The 20375-nt window shown below is 36.5% G+C and overlaps 4 protein-coding genes and 1 long non-coding RNA gene across 9 annotated transcripts; all 5 read right to left on the bottom strand.

Moving 5' to 3' along the window:
• Positions 1 to 572: 572 nt before the first annotated feature.
• On the bottom strand, positions 573 to 2997 carry LOC17881283 (putative cysteine-rich receptor-like protein kinase 32). 2 transcript variants are annotated; one of them, XM_023780089.1, is made up of 6 exons: positions 2106 to 2997; positions 1904 to 2034; positions 1592 to 1802; positions 1258 to 1495; positions 996 to 1149; positions 573 to 905 (listed from the first exon to the last, which is right to left on the bottom strand). In XM_023780089.1, the coding sequence occupies exons 1-6, from the start codon at positions 2995 to 2997 to the stop codon at positions 573 to 575; spliced, it is 1959 nt and encodes a 652-aa protein (XP_023635857.1). The 2 variants fall into 2 exon arrangements, with proteins under 2 accessions (XP_023635857.1, XP_006289831.1); XM_006289769.1 differs by having other exon boundaries at positions 1904 to 2025.
• Positions 2998 to 3651: 654 nt separating this feature from the next.
• Positions 3652 to 6205, bottom strand: LOC17882464 (putative cysteine-rich receptor-like protein kinase 31). 2 transcript variants are annotated; one of them, XM_006286400.2, is made up of 6 exons: positions 5275 to 6205; positions 5063 to 5184; positions 4748 to 4958; positions 4439 to 4676; positions 4194 to 4347; positions 3652 to 4108 (listed from the first exon to the last, which is right to left on the bottom strand). In XM_006286400.2, the coding sequence occupies exons 1-6, from the start codon at positions 6203 to 6205 to the stop codon at positions 3776 to 3778; spliced, it is 1989 nt and encodes a 662-aa protein (XP_006286462.1). In that variant the 3' UTR covers positions 3652 to 3775. The 2 variants fall into 2 exon arrangements, with proteins under 2 accessions (XP_006286462.1, XP_023635855.1); XM_023780087.1 differs by having other exon boundaries at positions 3988 to 4108; positions 4171 to 4347.
• A 1014-nt stretch (positions 6206 to 7219) lies between these two features.
• On the bottom strand, positions 7220 to 9729 carry LOC17882133 (putative cysteine-rich receptor-like protein kinase 31). 3 transcript variants are annotated; one of them, XM_006289401.2, is made up of 7 exons: positions 9264 to 9729; positions 8701 to 9162; positions 8494 to 8615; positions 8199 to 8409; positions 7881 to 8118; positions 7635 to 7788; positions 7220 to 7549 (listed from the first exon to the last, which is right to left on the bottom strand). In XM_006289401.2, exons 1-7 carry the CDS (start codon positions 9718 to 9720, stop codon positions 7220 to 7222), a joined length of 1974 nt encoding a protein of 657 aa, XP_006289463.1. In that variant the 5' UTR covers positions 9721 to 9729. The 3 variants fall into 3 exon arrangements, with proteins under 3 accessions (XP_006289463.1, XP_023635858.1, XP_023635859.1); XM_023780090.1 differs by having other exon boundaries at positions 8494 to 8639; positions 9264 to 9720; XM_023780091.1 differs by having other exon boundaries at positions 8175 to 8409; positions 9264 to 9720.
• A 774-nt stretch (positions 9730 to 10503) lies between these two features.
• On the bottom strand, positions 10504 to 13249 carry LOC17882458 (putative cysteine-rich receptor-like protein kinase 31). Its single transcript, XM_006289293.2, has 7 exons — positions 13176 to 13249; positions 12000 to 12877; positions 11792 to 11913; positions 11496 to 11706; positions 11181 to 11418; positions 10940 to 11093; positions 10504 to 10846 (listed from the first exon to the last, which is right to left on the bottom strand). The coding sequence occupies exons 1-7, from the start codon at positions 13238 to 13240 to the stop codon at positions 10514 to 10516; spliced, it is 2001 nt and encodes a 666-aa protein (XP_006289355.2). The 5' UTR covers positions 13241 to 13249; the 3' UTR covers positions 10504 to 10513.
• A 6724-nt stretch (positions 13250 to 19973) lies between these two features.
• Positions 19974 to 20179, bottom strand: LOC111830183. The gene is made up of 2 exons (XR_002833548.1): positions 20138 to 20179; positions 19974 to 20053 (listed from the first exon to the last, which is right to left on the bottom strand). It is a non-coding gene; the product is annotated as an uncharacterized LOC111830183 (long non-coding RNA).
• Positions 20180 to 20375: the final 196 nt, after the last annotated feature.

The following is a 20375-nucleotide window of genomic DNA, read 5'->3' as shown; positions in this document are numbered from 1 at the left end:
TGTTGCAGTCTTACTAAATAAGGAAAAAATGTAACTTTTAAAGAACGTTGATCTCGTCAAAAAGAACATGTGTGTTTAGAATTTTTCTTTGAAGTAGTTGAGTCAACTAAAGCGTGCATATTCAAGTCAACCCGATAGGTCTTGTTGAGTCAACTCAAGCATGCATATTCAAGTCAAGCCCGATAGATCTTGTTGAGTATTTAATAAACGCGTTAAAAATATGTGATGCAAGTGAAGACACATATCCATATCCAGAAACTTCGACTCTTACATATGTTGCTTTCATATCCATTAGCTAAAAAAAGCTGGAACGTTACGTGTATCACAAGAAACAAATTGGATACAACGTAAGACTTATATGGACGTACATGCTTTTGGATCAGTTCTTGAGACACATAAACTCAACGGAAACATATACTTGTAATAATACGAATCACATATATGAAAATTATTCAAGTTTTCAGTATACAGACTTTGAAAATTGGAGTTACGTGTGATACAAGGAAAATTGTATGGACTAACGCTAAACCTGCTGAGGTTAATTCTACATACAGAGTACAGAGGCAATCATTTCAACGAGGAGTGACTCTAGTTATTGAATCGTCGTTTGTGGAATAAGGAATAGACTTGCTGCTGGATTGCCCTAACTCGGATCCATAAGTTAATGGGTCTAAACTAGGTATGTTCCTGAAGAAAAATCCGGGTGGTCGAGGCACAGGTAGAGTAATTGAGCTATTGGTAAGCATTTGATAGATTGTATACATAGCTGGACGATCTGCAGGAGTTTCTTGAACACATAATAGTCCGATATGGATGCATCTAACGACTTCATCCTTCTCATAGCTTTCCCTAATCGCGGGGTCGATGAGATCCAAAGGTGAAGCATTGTTCCAAAGTCTCCATACCTGCCAAGAAACTCATTATCAGAATCAAAACCTTGATCACAATAAAATATGGTAAGGTTTTTTGAGATTTTGATTTGATTTTTTGCTCACATGAGTCACCAAATTGCCACCAGAATCATCCATATGATAGAAGCTGCTATTCTTCTTGCCACAAACAATCTCAAGAATCAATACTCCGAAGCTATAAACATCAGATTTGGTGGAGAATTGGCCACGTGTCACATATTCTGGAGGCATGTAACCGCTGAAAATACACATGAAACATTGCTATAAGTTCATCATAAACAAAAAGGGCACATTCTAAATAAGTATTGTGAAACAAGATTCATCAAATATTAAGGAGAAAACTAACAAGGTTCCAACAACTCTTCTTGTGTTGTCTTCAGTTTGGTCTACTCTGAAATTCCTTGCCATTCCAAAATCCGCTATCTTAGGGTTCATATCAGCATCTAAAAGAATGTTACTTGCTTTGATGTCACGGTGTATGATCGTGAGCCGTGAGTCTTGATGAAGATAGAGAAGCCCTCGCGTAATCCCTCCTATGATGTTGTATCGTCTATCCCAGTCTAGTTGACTCTTCTTTGTTACGTCTGCACATCCATATATGAATTTCATTAGTTTATGATCTTAAGAAAAAACCTAATAAGAGAGGATAAATTAATTAAGCTAGTGTTATTGTTTATTACCAAAGAGGAAATAGTCAAGGCTCTTGTTGGGAACAAACTCGTAGACAAGTATCTGTTCATCCGTTTCTAAGCAAAACCCAAGAAGCCTAACAAGATTCTTGTGTTGAAGCTTGGCCACAATCACAACTTCGTTCTTGAACTCTTTTGTGCCTTGTCCTGAATTTCTCGATAGTCGCTTCACCGCAACTTCTGTATCATTTGGTAACATTCCCTACAAATATACATATAACGTAAAGCTGGCTTCTTAACTTATTAGTTTTAATGAAAAGCCAAGCAATCTATAGATATATGTAAACCTCAGCTATAATATACCTTGTAAACTTCACCAAATCCGCCTTGGCCTAGCTTATTATTCATCGAAAATTTATCTGTTGCCGCTTCAATTGTTGCAAAATCAAATTGAAGAGACTGTGGACTTATCATGCCATCATTAGCTGCAATAAGATATGTATGTGTGGTTTATAAATTTCTACTATGCGTTCCAAAAAGCAATGTGAGGGAAAAAAGAACTCACTTTGAGGTTTTAGTGTTTTGTATGATTGTCTTCTCTTCCAAACGACTAATGCTAAACCGAGCAACGCCACAAATATAACCGCGGAAACAACAATCGAAACAATAGCTCCGGAAGACATTGTTTTCCCATCTGGAGGAGGTGGAGTTAGCGATGACTTGTCACCAAAGGCACCAAGATATTCAGAACCATCCCACCGGAAAAAACAGACCGGCTTACGAACTGTTCCTCCTATGAACCCTTTACAGCAATTCTCGTACACACGCACGTTTTCTTGAATACATGTTTTACATTCTTCAGATGATATCCCTGGAATACACTGCATCAGCGCGTATATACGAGCAGAACCTATCCGAGGAGATGTATTAGCCAGGTAACGAGTTTGACCAACACGGGTGATCATAAAGTTCATGAACGAGTCCCATGTTCTTGTATAAGCTTTAAGGTTTCCTTGGAATATTCCATCATCTAAATCTCCTATCACCATCGTTGGCTCTAGATCCATGTCGTTGAAAAACGAGCTGTTGGAGTAACGAACGAAACAAAGCGTCTTCTGAGATCTCCAGTCGTATGAGTTGGTCTGGTTCGGGCAGTTTTGTAATAAACCTGTTGATGCGATTTGGATACAATCAGAACAGAGCTTTGGATCAGCCCCTGGGATACAGAGTCCTAGGGCATAGATTCTTCCAGGTCCTTCACCGACAGAACCGTTGTAGTAGCCGTCTCGAGAACTGACGTTGGAAGCAAGAGTTGAGAGAATGAGACGACGGTTTGTGTCGTAAGTACTGTTTGGTCTGAATAACATTGAGTCCACGCATTTTTGTGCAGACACGTAGCCGAAGCTATTGGCGAGGAGGAAAAAACAGAGGATTGATAAGAGATTGTGCATACACATTTAGTTTTGGATCTTTTGTTCAGATCGTTGAAATGAATTGTAAAATAACATACAAATTTTTATTTTACTATAGCATTTTAGGATGTTGATTTCGTCAAAAAGGCATGGTTGGTTAGAATTCGTGTTAATTAATTGACTAATTGGTTAAAAGCTTATTCAAGTCAACTTGGTAATGCGTTTTTACTGTAACACTTAGGGGGGTTGAATTTGTCAAAAAGTATTGATGGTAAGAACTTTCGTTTTAACTTTTAAGTAGTTGTTGAATCTAGCATAGTCAAGTCAATTCAATTTAAGTTATTAATCTTTTTATTAGCTGAGTTCAAATTCTTCAATAGGCTTATAATTTGAATGGGTTTGTTGTAACTTGCACTGTCATACAAGATTTTTTAAAAGAATAAAGAAGTTAGAGGAAAAGATAACGAATTGGGTGTATGATTTTGTAACATTTTGATTATGTTCTGTTGTTTTATTGGAGATAGTGAATTCGTTCTAGTGTGTTTGATTCTGTTGATATGCAAGCTCAATCATACACCGCGATACAGGAAAACTCGTCATATAAATTGTCTCGTTTCTCGGTTTTATTATCAAGATGTATGTTCAAACACCTTAGCGCGCGATTATGAGTTAATTCGTGACTGTATTCAAGTAATAGAATGGGTTAAAACTTCGACTCTCTTACACATAATTTTGAAGAAAAAATAGTTGTTTGTGCTACATATATACTAAGGAAAAATGTACGGACTAGTGCTAAATACATGAGAGTGCAAAAGCAAGAATTTCAACGAGGAGTGACTCTAGTGTGTGAGTCACTGTCTCTAGAATGAGGATCAGACATGCTGCTGGATTGCCCCAGCTCGGATCCATAGGTTAAAGGGTCTAAATTGGGTCTGTTCCTGAAGAAAAATCCGGGTGGTCGAGGCACAGGTAGAGTAATGGAGCTATTAGTAAGCATTTGAAATATTGTAGACATAGCTGGACGATCTGCCGGAGTTTCTTGAACACATAAAATTCCGATATGGATACATCGAATGACTTCATCATTATCGTAACTTTCCTTTATCGCAGGGTCGATGAGTTCTAAAGGTGATTCGTTGTTCCAGACCCTCCAAACCTACCAAGATATTCATATTCAGAGTTCAAAACTTTGATAAAACTTAAAATGGTGTAAGGTACTTTTGGATTTGGCATTTGCTCACATGTGTCACCAAATTTCCCCCTGAATCATCCATCTGATAGAAACTGCTATTCTTCTTGCCACAAACAATCTCCAGAACCAATACTCCAAAGCTATAAACATCAGATTTAGTAGAGAATTGGCCATGCGTCACATACTCTGGAGGCATGTACCCGCTGCAAGTGTGCACACATGACAATGTTAATATATTGTAAAAGGGTTCACTAATGAATTGAGCTGAATTTAAGTAGGGAGAAGAATACTAACAAGGTTCCAACAACTCTTCCTGTATTGTCTTCAGTTTGGTCCACTCTAAAATTCCTTGCCATTCCAAAATCCGCTATCTTAGGATTCATATCAGCATCTAATAGAATGTTACTTGCTTTGATGTCACGATGTATGATGGTAAGCCGTGAGTCTTGATGAAGATAGAGAAGCCCTCGCGTAATCCCTCCTATGATGTTGTACCGTCGTTTCCAGTCTAGTTGACTCTTCTTTGTTTGATCTGCATAGACTAATAGTTTAAATGTTTGATAAAAGGAACAAATACCTAAACCTAGTGCTATTGTTTATTACCAAAGAGGAAATAATCAAGGCTCTTGTTGGGAACAAACTCGTAGACTAGTATCTTTTCATCTCTTTCTACGCAGAACCCAAGAAGCCTAACAAGATTCTTATGTTGAAGCTTAGCGACGATCACAACCTCGTTCTTGAACTCTTGTGTGCCTTGTCCTGAATTTCTCGATAGACGCTTCACCGCAATTTCTGTTTCATTTGGTAACATACCCTACAAAATGTATATATAAGAAGCTTCCTAAATAGTTCCTTCTTTTTATGAAAAAATCAAGCAGTCATAGATATATATGTAGAGCTCAGCTCAAATATATATACCTTGTAAACTTCACCAAATCCCCCTTGACCTAGCTTGTTACTCATAGAAAATTTATCTGTTGCCGATTCAATTGTTGCAAAATCAAATTGAAGAGACTGTGGACTTATCAAGTCACCATCAGCTGCAATAACATATGTATGGTTAACTTTTAAGCATTCCAAAATGAACTGTGAGAATGGTAAAACCTCCACCAAAAAAAAAAGTAACTCACTTTGAGATTTTAATGTTTTGTATGATTGTCTTCTCTTCCAAATAACTAACCCTAAAGTGAGCAGCACCAAGAACATAACCGCGGAAACAACAATCGCCACAATAGCTCCCGTAGAAATCTTGTTTCCATCTGGAGGAGTAGGAGGTGGAGGAGGAGACGGACGCAGCGTTGGTTGAGATACTTGAGGAGGTAGAGATGGCGTGACACCAAAGGCACCAAGATATGGATAACCATCCCACCTAAAATAACATACCGGCTTGCGAACTGTACCACCTATGTACCCGTTGCAACAACTCTTGTACTGTTGAACATTTTCTTTAAGACAATCTTCACAGTCTTCAGATGATAGCCCTGGAATACACTGCATCAACACGTATATACTATCAGAACCTATCTGAGGGGATATATTGGCCAAGTATCGAGTTTGACCAACTCGGGTGAGCATAAACTCCATGAACGCGTCCCATGTTCTCGTATAAGCTGTAACGTTCCCCTTATACATTCCAGTGTTGTACTCTGCTTGTGTCGGCATTAAAGTTTTCACGTCGAAGAAGGAGCTATTAGAGTACCTAACGAAACAGAGCGTCTTGTCGGCTCTCCAGTCCCATGAGTCGGTTTGGTTTGGACAATTCTGTAATAATCTAACAGACGCAGGTTGGATACAATCAGAACAGACCTTTGGATCAGTCTCTGGGATACAGAGTCCTAAGGCGTAGATCCTTCCAGCTCCTTCACCAACCGAGACGTTGTAGTAGCGGTTGTTTTGAGAACTGACGTTGGAAGCAAGAGTTGAGAGAACGAGACGACGGTTTGTATCGTAAGTACTGTTTGGGGTGAAAAACAGTGAATCTCCACATCTTTGTGCAGAGACAAAGCCAAAGCTAACAGCTAGGACGAAACAGAGGATTGAGAAGAGATTGTTCAGACACATTTTACTTTGCTGCTTAGATACTTGTTGCATATCTTGGAAGCTAGAACTTAATTGAATCTTTAAAAGAAAATATTATTTTGGAGAGCTGATTTGGTCAAAAGCAGCTTGCTTGTGTAGAACTTTCGTTAAAAGGGTGGATACGAGCGGAGCATTAATGCATACTTTAATGCTTTATAAAGACGTTAGGTCAATAATGAAAGTGAACGTAGACCAATTCTTAGTCTGCACGACCAAGTAGGTCTTTTCTAGGTTACTCACTTTTACATCCACAACAAATATAAGGCATCAACTAAAGACAGGTATCTAAGTAATTAAGAAAGTCCTAACTTACTACATTTGAAACTCATTTTTTACGGGATAGGACCAGCTTGGTTAACCTGGTTCCGCTACTAACTTGCGTTGGAAGCAAGACGACGGTTTGTGTAATATTGTGAAGACACAAAGCAGAAACTATGCGAGGATAAAATAGAGGATAGTCTATTTTAACTTCATTTATTGTAATGTTTTGAGAACATTGATTTGGTCAAAAACAATGTTCTTGCAGCAGATAAGCCAAGCATTTATTCTAAACACCAAATGAAAGTGATGTTAAGAAAATTAGAACCAAATTGATTGGTTCACAACCACAAAAAAAAACCAAAAAAAAAAACCAAATTGATAAACTTCTATTATTACACATCACTTTAAAAAAAAATTGGATCCTCAGTTTCATTATACATTGATTTAACCTAAAAGAAAATTGGATCATCATGTCTTCTACTTCTAACCCTACGAGACTTGTGAATTCTACATGTGGTTTTCGCAATTAGTATTATAATGTCACAACTAAACTCTTAATTAATAAATAGCGACAACAGATATATATATATACATACCTAACTGGGAAACTTGCAAAATGTGTAACCATCACATACAAATTTTTGTAAAGAATTGAATTGTTTATGCTGAAAGGAAAATAATTTAGCATAAATTGAATTGTTTATGCTAAATAGAGACTGCAGAAGTAAGAGAATTTTAACGAGGACTGACTCTAGTGATTGATTCACTGTCAGTAAAAGGAAAAAGCATGCTGCTGGATTGTCCCAAATTGGATCCATAGTTTAAAGGGTCTAAATTGGTTCTGTTCCTGAAGAAAAATCCGGGTGGTCGAGGCACAGGTAGAGTAATTGAGCTATTGGTAAGCATTTGAAAGATTGTAGACATAGCTGGACGATCTGCAGGAGTTTCTTGAACACATAATATACCGATATGGATACATCGAATGACTTCATCATTATCGTAGCTTTCCTTTATCGCAGGGTCAATGAGATCTAAGGGTGATTCATTGTTCCAGACCCTCCAAACCTGCCAAGATATTCATATTCAGAGTTCAAAACTTTGATAAAACTTAAAATGGTGCAAGGTACTTTTGGATTTGGCTTTTGCTCACATGTGTCACCAAATTCCCCCCTGAATCATCCATCCGATAGAAACTGCTATTCTTCTTGCCACAAACAATCTCGAGAACCAATACTCCAAAGCTATAAATATCAGATTTGGTAGAGAACTGGCCATGCGTCACATACTCTGGAGGCATGTAACCGCTGAAATATGCATATAATAATGTTAATATTGTAAGAGGGATCACTAATGAATTGAGCTGAAATTTAAAAATTTAAGTAGGGAGGATACTAACAAGGTTCCAACAACTCTTCTTGTATTGTCTTCAGTTTGGTCCACTCTAAAATTCCTTGCCATTCCAAAATCTGCTATTTTTGGGTTCATATCTGCATCTAATAGAATGTTACTTGCTTTGATGTCACGGTGTATGATGGTGAGCCTTGAGTCTTGATGAAGATATAGAAGCCCTCGCGTAATCCCTCCTATGATGTTGTACCGTCTTTTCCAGTCTAGTTGACTCTTCTTTGTTTGATCTGCATAGGACATAGTTTATTTTTATTTTTTAAAGTAACATATAGTTAAACGGAACCTAGTGCTGTTGTTTGATTATTACCAAAAAGGAAATAATCAAGGCTCTTGTTTTGAACAAACTCGTAGACAAGCATTTGTTCATCTCTTTCTACGCAGAACCCAAGAAGCCTAACAAGATTCTTGTGTTGAAGCTTAGCCACAATCACAACTTCGTTCTTGAACTCTTGTGTGCCTTGTCCTGAATTTCTCGATAAACGCTTCACCGCAATTTCTGTTTCGTTTGGTAACATACCCTACAAATATATATACGAGAAGCTTCTAAGTTCTCATGAAAATCAAGCAGTCATACATATATGTAGATCTAAGCTAAAATATACCTTGTAAACTTCACCAAATCCACCTTGACCTAGCTTATTATTCATCGAAAATTTATCGGTTGCGGTTTCAATTATTGAAAAATCAAATTGAAGAGACTGTGGACTTATCATGTCATTATCAGCTGCAATAACATACGTATGTTTTACTTTTATGCATCCCAAAATAAACAGTAAAAAATGGTAACCCCAAAAAAAAAAGTAACTCACTTTGAGGTTTCAATGTTTTGTATGATTGCCTTCTCTTCCACGTAACTAACCCTAAACCTAGCAGCACAATGATTATCACCGCTGAGACACCAATCCCTACAATAACCCCTGTAGAATGATTTTTTCCACCTTGATGAGGTGGGAGCAGCGTGGGCTGAGATTCTTGAGGAGGTAACGATTGCGTGTTACCAAAGACACCAAAATACGGATAACGATCCCACCGGAAAAAGCAGACTGGCTTGGCAACGACTCCACCTACAAAGGCACTGCAGCATCTCTGATAATTACGGACACTTACTTGAATACAGGTTTCACAGTCTTCAGAGGATATCCCAGGAATACACTGCATCAGAGTGTATATACGATAAGAACCTATTTCAGGGGATATGTCGGATAGGTATCGAGATTGACCGATTCGAGTGATCATAAAGTTCATTAGCGCGTCCCATGTTCTGTTATAATCTGCAAATGTTTGGTTGCCTAAAGCAAACAAAACAAATTAGTTAAATGGAAAAAAACGATATTACAAAGAATGATATGACTCATTAAAGAACCAGCTTTACCTTCGATCTGGGCGTTCCCAAGAAACCTTTTAGTACTAAAAATTGTTACTGTCGGCTCAAGGTCGATCTTGTTGAAAAACGAGTTGTTGGAGTAACGAACGAAACAGAGCGTCTTGTCGCGTCTCCAGTCGAATGAGTCGGTTTGGTTGGGACAGTTTTTTAGTAAACCTTCTGATGCGGCTTGGATACAATCTGAACAGATCTTTGGATCAGTTCTTGGGATACAGAGACCTATGGCAAAGATCCTTTCAGTTCCTTCACCGACCGAGACGTTGTAAGAACGGTTGTTTTGAGAACTGACGTTGGAAGCAAGAGTTGAGAGAACGAGACGACGGTTTGTATCGTAAGTACTGTTTGGGGTGAAAAACAGTGAATCTCCACATCTTTGTGCAGAGACAAAGCCGAAACTAACAGCTAGGACGAAACAGAGGATTGAAAAAACATTGTTTAGGCACATTTTTTTTCCTTAGATTTTACTTTTCAGTACAAATCTTTGAACCTTAATCTAAATAAGAAAATATTATTTAGGAATTAGGAGCGTTGTTTTTGGTCAAAAAAAACTCGCGTGTTTAGAATTTTCGTGTAAGTAGAATTTTCTTTTTTCCACGGCGTTAGGTAAAAATATTCATTTTTAAACTCAGCTCATCCAGACAGAACCGGCTTTGATTTCTTGTTCTTTTATTAACATGTGACATCGTACCTGTGAAACTAGGCTATCACTTTGAAGATAAAGATACAGGAGACTATATGCCACTCCATGGCTTATGCGGTGAGCAAAACAGGCCCATCTCAATGTCCAGTCCAATTGAAGAATCCAGGCCCAACTAAAAAGTCCAAAACAGGAAAGCAGAACAAGACAAAAGCTTTTACAGCTGTGACCTCTAGATCAGACTGAAACAAGTTCTAGATTGTTCTACGTAACAATATAAAATCGTTTGTGCCACAACATAATGCCACCACAAGCATCAACCAAACTTAGTACAGTTGAAACTTAGGTTTTTTCGGGATAGGACGTTCAATTTCTTTATACATTGACTTTAACCCTAAGAAAAAATTGGATCATCATGTCTTCTACTTCTAACCCTAAGAAACTTGTGAATTCTACATGGGGTTTTCGCAATTCGTATGTTACAGACAAGCATTATAATGTCGCAATTAAACTCTTATTAAAATTTGAAAATAATTGAATTGTTTGTGCTACAAGGAAAATTGAAAAGAATTGAATTGTTTGTGCTACATAAGTAAGAATTTCAACGAGGAGTTAGTCTAGTGATTGATTCACTGTCTCTAGAAAAAGGAACAGACATGCTGCTGGATTGTCCCAAATTGGATCCATAGTTTAAAGGGTCTGAATTGGGTTTGTTCCTAAAGAAAAATCCGGGTGGTCGAGGCATAGGTAGAGTAATGGAGCTATTGGTAAGCATTTGAAAGATTGTCGACATGGCTGGACGATCTGCTGGAGTTTCTTGAACACACAACATTCCTATATGGATACATCTAATGACTTCATTATTATCGTAGCTTTCCTTTATCGCAGGGTCGATGAGATCTAAGAGTGATTCATTGTTCCAAAGTCTCCAAACCTGCCAAGAAACTCATATTTATATTTCAAAACTAGAATCAAACTTAAAATGGTGTAAAGTGTAACATAGTCTAGTCATTTAGGTTTTGCTCACATGTGTCACCAAATTTCCCCCTGAATCGTCTATATGATAGAAGCTGCTATTCTTCTTGCCACAAACAATCTCAAGAACCAATACTCCAAAGCTATAAACATCAGATTTAGTAGAGAATTGGCCACGCAATACATACTCTGGAGGCATGTAACCACTGCAAATATGCACATGACAATGTTAATGTTGTAATTCACTACTGAATTTAGATGAATTTAAAAACTTAAGTAGGGAGAATACTAACAAGGTTCCAACAACTCTTCCTGTATTGTCTTCAGTTTGGTCCACTCTAAAATTCCTTGCCATTCCGAAGTCTGCTATTTTAGGATTCATATCAGCATCTAATAGAATGTTACTTGCTTTGATGTCACGGTGTATGATGGTGAGGCGTGAGTCTTGATGAAGATAGAGAAGCCCTCGCGTAATCCCTCCTATGATGTTGTATCGTTCTTTCCAATTGAGTTGACTTTTCTTTTTTGGATCTACATGAGATTATAAAATTTTATGAAAATTTGATTAAAGGAACATATAACTAAACATAGTGTTGATAGTTTATTACCAAAGAGGAAATAATCAAGGCTCTTGTTGGGAACAAACTCGTAGACTAGTATCTTTTCATCTCTTTCTACGCAGAACCCAAGAAGCCTAACAAGATTCTTGTGTTGAAGCTTAGCCACAATCACAACTTCGTTCTTGAACTCTTGTGTGCCTTGTCCTGAATTTCTCGATAGCTGCTTAACCGCAACTTCTGTTTCATTTGGTAATATTCCCTACATAAGATACATATGAAAAGCTTCTAAGCTTTTATGAAAATCAAGCAGTCATACATATATGTAGATCTCAGCTAAAATATACCTTGTAAACTTCACCAAATCCGCCTTGACCTAGCTTATTATTCATCGAAAATTTATCTGTTGCCGCTTCAATTGTTGCAAAATCAAATTGAAGAGACTGTGGACTTATCATGTCATCATCAGCTGCAATAACATATGAATGTTTACTTTTATGCATTCCAAAATAAAACAGTGCATGGAAATGGTAACCCCAAAAAAATGTAACTCACTTTGAGGTTTCATTTTTTTGTACGATTGCCTTCTCTTCCAAATACCTAACCCTAAAGCTAGCAGCACGATGAGTATCGCCGCTGAGACACAAATCCCTACAATAACTCCTGTAGAATTATTTTTTCCATCTGTTAACGGTGTGGCTTGAGATTCTTGAGGAGGTAACGATTGCGTGTTACCAAAGGCACCAAAATACTCATCACGATCCCACCGGAAAAAGCAGACTGGCTTGGCAACGACTCCACCTATGAATTCACTGCAGCAACTTTGATAATCATGGACACTTACTCGAATACAGGTTTCACAATCTTCAGAGGATATCCCCGGGATACACTGCATCAGAGTGTATATACGATAAGAACCTATTTGAGAGGATATATCGGACATGTATCGATATTGACCGACTCGGGTGATCATCAAGTCCATGAGCGCGTCCCATGTTCTGTTATAAATTGCAAATGTTTTGTTGCCTTCGACCGGGGCGTTCCCGAGAAACCTTGCAGTACTAAAAATTGTTACTGTCGGCTCTAGGTCGATCTTTTTGAAAAACGAGTTGTTGGAGTAACGAACGAAACAGAGTGTCTTGTCGCCTCTCCAGTCGAATGAGTCGGTTTGGTTCGGACAGTTTTTTATTAAACCTTCTGATGCGGCTCGAATACAATCTGAACAAACCTTTGGATCAGTCCTTGGGATGCAGAGACCTAAGGCATAGATCCTTCCAGCTCCTTCACCGACCGAGACGTTGTAAGAACGGTTGTTTTGAGAACTAACGTTGGAAGCAAGAGTTGAGAGAACGAGACGACGGTTTGCATCGTAAGTACTGCTTGGGGTGAAAGACATTGAACTCCCACATTTTTGTGCAGAGACAGAACCGAAACTAACAGCCAGGACAAAACAGAGGATTGAAAAGAGATTGTGCAGACACATTTTGGTTCTTTTTTTTTCCTTAGATTTTACTTTTCATTAGAAATCTTTGAACCTGAATTTATAATAAGAAAATATTATTTAAGACCGCTGTTTGGTCAAAACTCCGTGTTTAGAATTTTTGTGTTAGTGGGATTCACACAAACTCTTGTTTTTTTATCGTTTAAGTAGAATTTTCTTTTTTTCACATCAAGACAGAACCTGAACCTGTTTGGGTTTCTTGCTCAAGATATTTACTTGTATTATCGCACCTGTGTGAACTAGTTAGGCTGGAATGTATCTCTTTGAAAAAAAGAAACAGAAGACTATATGCCATCTTATTCCACTCCATTAATTCTTAACAAAAAAATCTTAGACCATCATTTTCATCTCTGTCATGGTCTAAGTATTGTCATGGGAACATCTTCTTCACAAAAACTAGGTCGTTACATCGCGTAGTTTCCGAGGGAAATGTAAGAGGAAGCACTCCAAATTTTGTCCAGTAACGGTGTCCAAAAACAAGCGGTTAGAGTAACAACAAAAAGAGAGAGACTCATCTCTAATGAATCAATTTGGTTTTGGTAGTATATTATATTTGTTCAAGTCGGATTTGTTGATTTGCTGATTGTTTTAGAAAACGACGTATTTTTAATATACCAATTTTGGTGTATTGTTCAAGCTATTTTTTAAAAACATATATATAATGATAAGTTTTAGTTTAAAAAAATAACACAATTTACTTAAAATAATATTTATATAAAAAAACTTTGAAGCGTCTAAGCGTTAAATTTATCATACGCGAAATTATGTTGAACTTTTACACCAAACTTACGGACCACAAAGAGACTGGATGCTAGGTCCGGTTTGATTTCAACGTATTTAAATTTAACACTTAGATACAAAAAAAAAGAAAAAAAAAACTATTTACTTGAATTATTTGGTAAAAAGTAAAAACTTTGATATTTAGTTTTAAATCATAAAAATCAGAAGTGAAAAAAACATAAAATCTTTTTTCCAATTTTTTTAAATCAAAATCATTATTCTTATTTTTAAATCAAAATCATTTTTTTAATTAAAAAAAAAAAAAGTAAGAAAGTATATAGTATACCTGCAAAGTTGTGATGTCGATGTCTTGAGCATCCTGGTACCTGTTTGTTACACATAATACAAAACAAACCCACGAGAGAATCAGAGATGTCATCTCTATTCATAATACCACAAATTCAATTCTCCAAACCAAAATAAAAAGATGATGACTATTACGAACCTGCTTAATACCTTGATATATTCACTATATAATCCTCCTCTTATGGATTCTCTTGTCCAAGTTGACATATGAGGATAATGAATGTATTCCTTTTCCGGTTCTTGCTCTCTTCCTTCTCCCAGCTTCCCAAGGACACGTTTCATGAGGAGCAACATCGACTAGCATGTGATCCAAGCAATTTGATGGATGCAAATGAACCACCTGCAAACCAAGAGAATAATGTTTAAATGGAAACAACAATACAAACTGAATTTGTCTTGACTTACTTGGTTGTCTTTGGCTGTCAAGTAAATGGCCAGTGCGTTCTAAGAGAGCCACTTTCATGAAATAACCGAAGAGTGCTGATAATAGTAGTTAAAATGAGTGCTGCACATTTTCAGGTTGTTGAACCATGACGTTATCTATCCGAACTAGCTGCTGTCTAACATTGTCTGTAGATTTCATCGCTCTATTGTTGATGAAGTTTTCATAGGCAACAATTGGGATCTTCATCTGTGAGAATTTACATTGACCAAGTTAGTTACCATAAATTGTAATTGACAAAAGAGGAAGAGAAAGGGATAATCACTTACTGTTTAAAAGTAGACGGTTCAACAATGTTAGATGATCTCCATCAATGTGTCCAAATCTAGCTTTAGCTTCATCTGCTGCTTTTTGAGACTCTATAGGCTGAATAAAGCAGAGAAAGAATTGGTATTTATATAAGAAGAGGTCCATGGAATAGGTACGGAGATGCATAACGGCGATGAGACTAATACCACTTTGCTTCATGAGAAAGAGAATAACTGAGAAACTGCATCAGCACTTACTTAGGATACTCCTAAGTCCCTAACCATGGGTATGCAGAACCTAACTCTAATACTTAATTCTAACTGATAATCACTAAATACCTAACCAAACCTAGCAAGAATATTTTCAAGAAAACGAAAGTAAAAGGATGGTACCTGAGAGCATGGCTAAAACCGAGAGAATCTCGTTTGAACAGTTGAATTCAGGACTGACTATGAGCATCTTCACCACCTAGGTATCCAAGAGAACTCACTGATCACTATCTCACCCGTCTTTGTCAAGTTACCTTCATCATCCAGGGTCAATGACTTAGACAATCCCATCTATAGTTAGGGAAGTCTCTCAGCAATGTTAATCGAGAAGACCAAAGAGCAAATCTATGGCTAGTGATCTTTCTTCGAGAATAATCACTTTGAGGAGCGTTCCATTAGTGAAGTACCTATCTTTAACACAAGATTAGCCACACAAGTACATAAGATTATAAAGAAAATAAGCTAAAGAGAGAGAGAGAGAGAGACAATGCTTACTTAAGCACGGTTCTGGTGTCCTAAAAAAAAAAGCTGTAACCAACTTCATCAACACGACGAGACACAGACATGGCTACAACTCTACGAGGCTTTTCCTGTGTGCATCCACAACAAGTGTATAACAAAGTATGGGATTTGTACAAATAAACAAATTTTTACAATTAGAATTAGGTATTCATTCTCTAAGATACTAAATCATCATCATCTCTAATTAAATCAGTCCTAAAACTCAAATTCAAATCCAAGAAGACGAGGGCTTTTATCGTATACCTCGCTCGATTCCTCTCTTTCACTTTTAAATTCAGTCTCCGGTGAAAGCTTCTCCGTGGCTAGACTTAGTATCCCAAGAAATCGATATTGATTTAGTCTGAAGAAGAAGAAGAAGAACAGAGTCAATGAAACGAAACGATGCTATAAAATACTTTAATTCCAATCTTACCCTTAAGGATCATCATCATCATCGCCTTGGGTGGATCATCATCGGCGAGACTATTACGAATTCCTCTCTTCACTTTTCAGTTCCGTCGTAGTCTCTGGTGAAACCGATGTTTATTTAGAATGAAGGAGACAGAGATGGATCGATCTTATCATGCAATCAATGAAACGAAACGATTATTCAAAATACTTTTCCAATTTTACCGTTACGGATCATTATCGTTCTAGGGTTTAGAAGAGGAAGAAGAAGAGAGAGCTTTTGAATTATCTTGAAGAAGAAGAAGAAGAAGAAGAAGAAGAAGACGCGTTGAGTATTATGGATAAACAAATTAAGGATTAAGAAGTTAAAAAGGGAAAAAGGAAATTAATATATTTGATTGCACAACGGTCATATTTAATTATAGTTTTTAAGGGAAATTAAGAGTTTTCGTTTCTGTTATTTCCTTTTCTTTCTCCATCCTCACAACGGTAACAAAATCTTAAAGTCAACTTAAGAGTTTAATTTCAAGACAAATATTTTGTTAGATTTGGAAAATTTTCTCAACTTCTAGATAGTTTCGAAGCATGCAGTACTATTCTAAAATTTCAAATTTTAATACTGAAATATGCAATTAATATATGTAATTATGTATCATGTTTTCTATACGTTATAAATTGAAGCAGGTGCAGGTTAGGTTTTAGTGTCTCGGATCGCTGGTGCAGGAGGCGAGGGGTTAGAGACGAAATCCTTTTTGTTGCTAGGTTCGGGACAAGAAGGAGGTGGTGAGTCCGGTTGTTTTCGGCTTGGTCTTGTCCGGAAAGGGTGTTGCGGGTTTGATCTGTCGGTGAATCTTGGGATTCGGTCCGGATTCGTTAGCTCCGGTCGAGAACTGGAATCGCCGAAGGAAAGCAAAGTAGTCCCCTTTGTTAACGCCGGAGTTACTTGACGGGAGCCGTTGTCTCCGATAGCTAAACCCGGATCCGAGCCTCGCTTCCGGCAAGCATATCCATTTTTTCTTTTACTTTTCCTGTAGCCCTGTTGGGCCTTGTAGCCCGCTTTGTCTCAGCCCATTAAGAGGTTTTTAATTTAAAAAAAAAAAAAAAAAAATTTATACCTAACCGTTAAAGTATAATATTGACTAGGTTTTTAACCCACAGTACACCGCGGGTAAAGTTTTTTCATTTATTTATTTTTAAAGTTTCTTAAATAATAAATTATTAATATTTCATAATATCTATTTTAATTAAATAGTTTTGATTCAATACATATTGGTGTTGTTTAAAATAGTAAAAAGAAAAATTTAACTCTTGTTAAAGGTATCAAATTAATAATATTTTAAATTTTTAGTAGTATCATTATACAACCCATCATCTAATATAAAATCTAAAATATGAAGTACACAAAATAGTTGAAAATCAACATATCTGGGATTTATCGTCCGATGGATTTTAAATAGACGGACATAAATAAACTACAAACTTAAACACACATAAATAGACACGGACGGAGATAAACGGACACAGACATAAATAGGCCGGGAAAGCCCATTTTAACACCCCTAGTCAGATCTATAGATCTTAATAACCATCGGCATTAGCGAAAAATTAAGGTTAGGTCGAGGATACTATACTGCAGCTGTGGTAATATGAGTGATGGATTTATATTTATATCCGTCTACACATTTTTTATCCTTTTAGTTAAAACCATAGAGTTACTACGTTTATGTATACTCTCATTTACACTCCCAAATAAAACCACCGTTGATACGTTTCCGTCGTGTAATACAGAGATGGATTCTATTGATGTGGAACCTCCCACTCCCATGCCTTATGATGACTTTGGTACTGCTTGTTTTTTTTTCGTTTTAAGTAGAATTTTCTGTTTTCACATCGAGACAGAAGAACTCTACTATTTACTTGTGATATCGCACCTGTGTGAAGTAGCTAGGCTGGAATGTATCTCTTTGAAGAAAAAGAAACAGAGACTATATATCTTATGCACTCCATGGCTGGCTTGTAACAACGAAGTTTTTGGAGTTGAACAATGGCTATGTTTTACATTTTGAAGTTTTTGGAGTTGAACAACGAGACTTAGTTCGTTAATTCTTCCACAACCAATCAGATATTTCCATCTTGCAACTAATGCGGTTCTTGATCAACGAATCAACTAAGGCTAAAATGGTAACCTCTTAGTCTCTTAGGCCATCTTTAATGGCAACATCTTATTTCCATCAGATGGTTGATGGTCTCTTAGGGCATCTTTAATGGCAACCTCTTAGTCTTAAACGCGTTTAATTGCAAGAACCGCAACTAAGGCTAAGAGGTTGCCATTAAGGATGGTAATAACAAATCTTAGAGCCATTTTTTGACATTATTAGTTGTCATGGGACTATCATCTCTTAGCCATGGTCTAAGTATTGTCATGGGAACATCTTCTTCACAAATCTTAGACCATTATTAGTTCACAAAAACTAGGTCGCGACCCTCGTAAATCGCTGAGGAAAATGTAAGAGGAAGCTGTTACTGTTATAACTCCAATTTTTTTCCAGTGAAATTTCCACTATAGATCTCTATTTTGATCTATTGGTGTCCAAAAATGAGCGGTTGGAGTAGCAAGCAAAACAGAGCGTATAGTCTTCTTAATTGAATGAATCAATCTGGTTTTGGTAGTTTGATAAAGAGATGGAAGCTAACGGCTATAATTAAACAGAGGATTGACAAAATATTTTGTTCAAGACGGATTTGTTTTGCTGCTTGTTTTAGAAAACGACAGATTTTTAATATACCATCTTTGGTGTATATTAGTATTGTTCAAGCTATTTATAAAAATTTTTTATATATATAATGATAACTTTTAGGCCTTGATTGAATGTAGTTTTTTAAATGGTTTTGGTTTTAGATTCTAAGGAAATCAATTTATGGCCATCCAAGATTTTACCATTTTGTTAACAAAATCAAAAATCTAATTTAAATAGTTTTAAAGATTTCTTCTACGTGATTTTTATTTTCATTTTTTTTTGTAAAATTCAAAAACTAAAAACTAAAATCTTAAACCACTCAAAATCTCCGTAAAATTTACTTAAAATAATATTTATAAAAAAAAAACTTTGAAGCGTCCAAGCGTTAAATTTATAATACGCGAAAACATGTTGAACTTTTACACCAAACTTACGAACCACAAAGGGACTGGATGCTAGGTCTGGTTTATTTTCAACGTATATTTACACTTAGATACAACAAAATAATAAAAAAAAAAACATTTTTTATTTGAAAATTATTTGGTAAAAAGAGAAAATTTGATATTTAGTAAATCATAAAAATCAGAAGTGATAAAAAACATAAAAAACTTTTTTACTTTTTGTATATGTATTTATATATATATATATTTTTTTTTGGTCAAAACTTTTTGTATATTTTAAAATCAAAATCAAAATCATTATCCTTAATTTAAAAAAAAAAAAAAAAGATAAGAAAGTATATACCTGCGAAGGAGCATCCTGAGGGAGTAGCTACCTGTTTGTTATACATAATACAAAACAAACCCATGAGAGAGAATCAGAGATATCATCTTTATGCATAATACCACTCAAATTCAATTCTCAAAACCAAATTAAAAGATGACGACGAGTATCACCAACCTGCTTATGAGGATATGAATGTTGTTCTTTTCCGGTTCTTGCTCTCTTCCTCCTCCCAGCTTCTCGAGGACACGTTTCATGAGGAGCAACATCTACTAGCTTGTGATCCTAGCAACATATTCGTTGTAGATTACACCCACTCAGGTTTGTGATCCAAGCAATTTGATGGATGCAAATGAACCAAGAATTTTCAACCATGCGATGAAACACAAGAGAATAATGTTTAAATGGAAACAACAATATGAACTGAATTTTTCTTGACATACTTGTGTTTGGCTGTCAAGTGCGTTCTAAGTGAGCCACTTGCATGAAATATCCGGCAAGCATGGTTGAATAATAGTAGTTAAAATGAGTGCTGCACATCTTCAGGTTGTTTAAGAAAGAGAAGCACCATGAGCGAGGACCAAGTTGTGCAAGCTAGTGAACCGGTCTTTAAAAATGGGGTTCCTCTTGTTAGGTCTCTCGTTGTTGAGCTTTGGCAGATACTTGGAGTGTTCCAAATACTTTGACATTTCCTGAGAAAACAGATCAAAAAGATTGAAGTATTTTATGTAATTGGAAATGATTTGAGGATTAGAAAGATAAGGGCTTGAGTTTACGGTAGGGATCTTGATATAACCACTTGGAGCAATATGATCCTGCAGAGTCATTAGAGTTGTTGTTAATGATGGGTATTTAGTAATGCTTAAAGTTTCTGAATCTTGATCAGAGAAGAAGAGAGGAAGTGTGCTTGAATGTAGTCAGTGTACACCTCTGCTTTCAGCAACTTGCAAAGTGAAGACTTTTAAAACAGAGAACCACATTGTTGTTGTTATCTATCTGGAAGAGCTGCTGTCT

This window comes from Capsella rubella, unplaced genomic scaffold (genome assembly GCF_000375325.1).
Source record: "Capsella rubella cultivar Monte Gargano unplaced genomic scaffold, Caprub1_0 scaffold_6, whole genome shotgun sequence".
NCBI classification, from domain to species: domain Eukaryota; kingdom Viridiplantae; phylum Streptophyta; class Magnoliopsida; order Brassicales; family Brassicaceae; genus Capsella; species Capsella rubella.
This window is presented reverse-complemented; position numbering and strand designations above follow the sequence as displayed.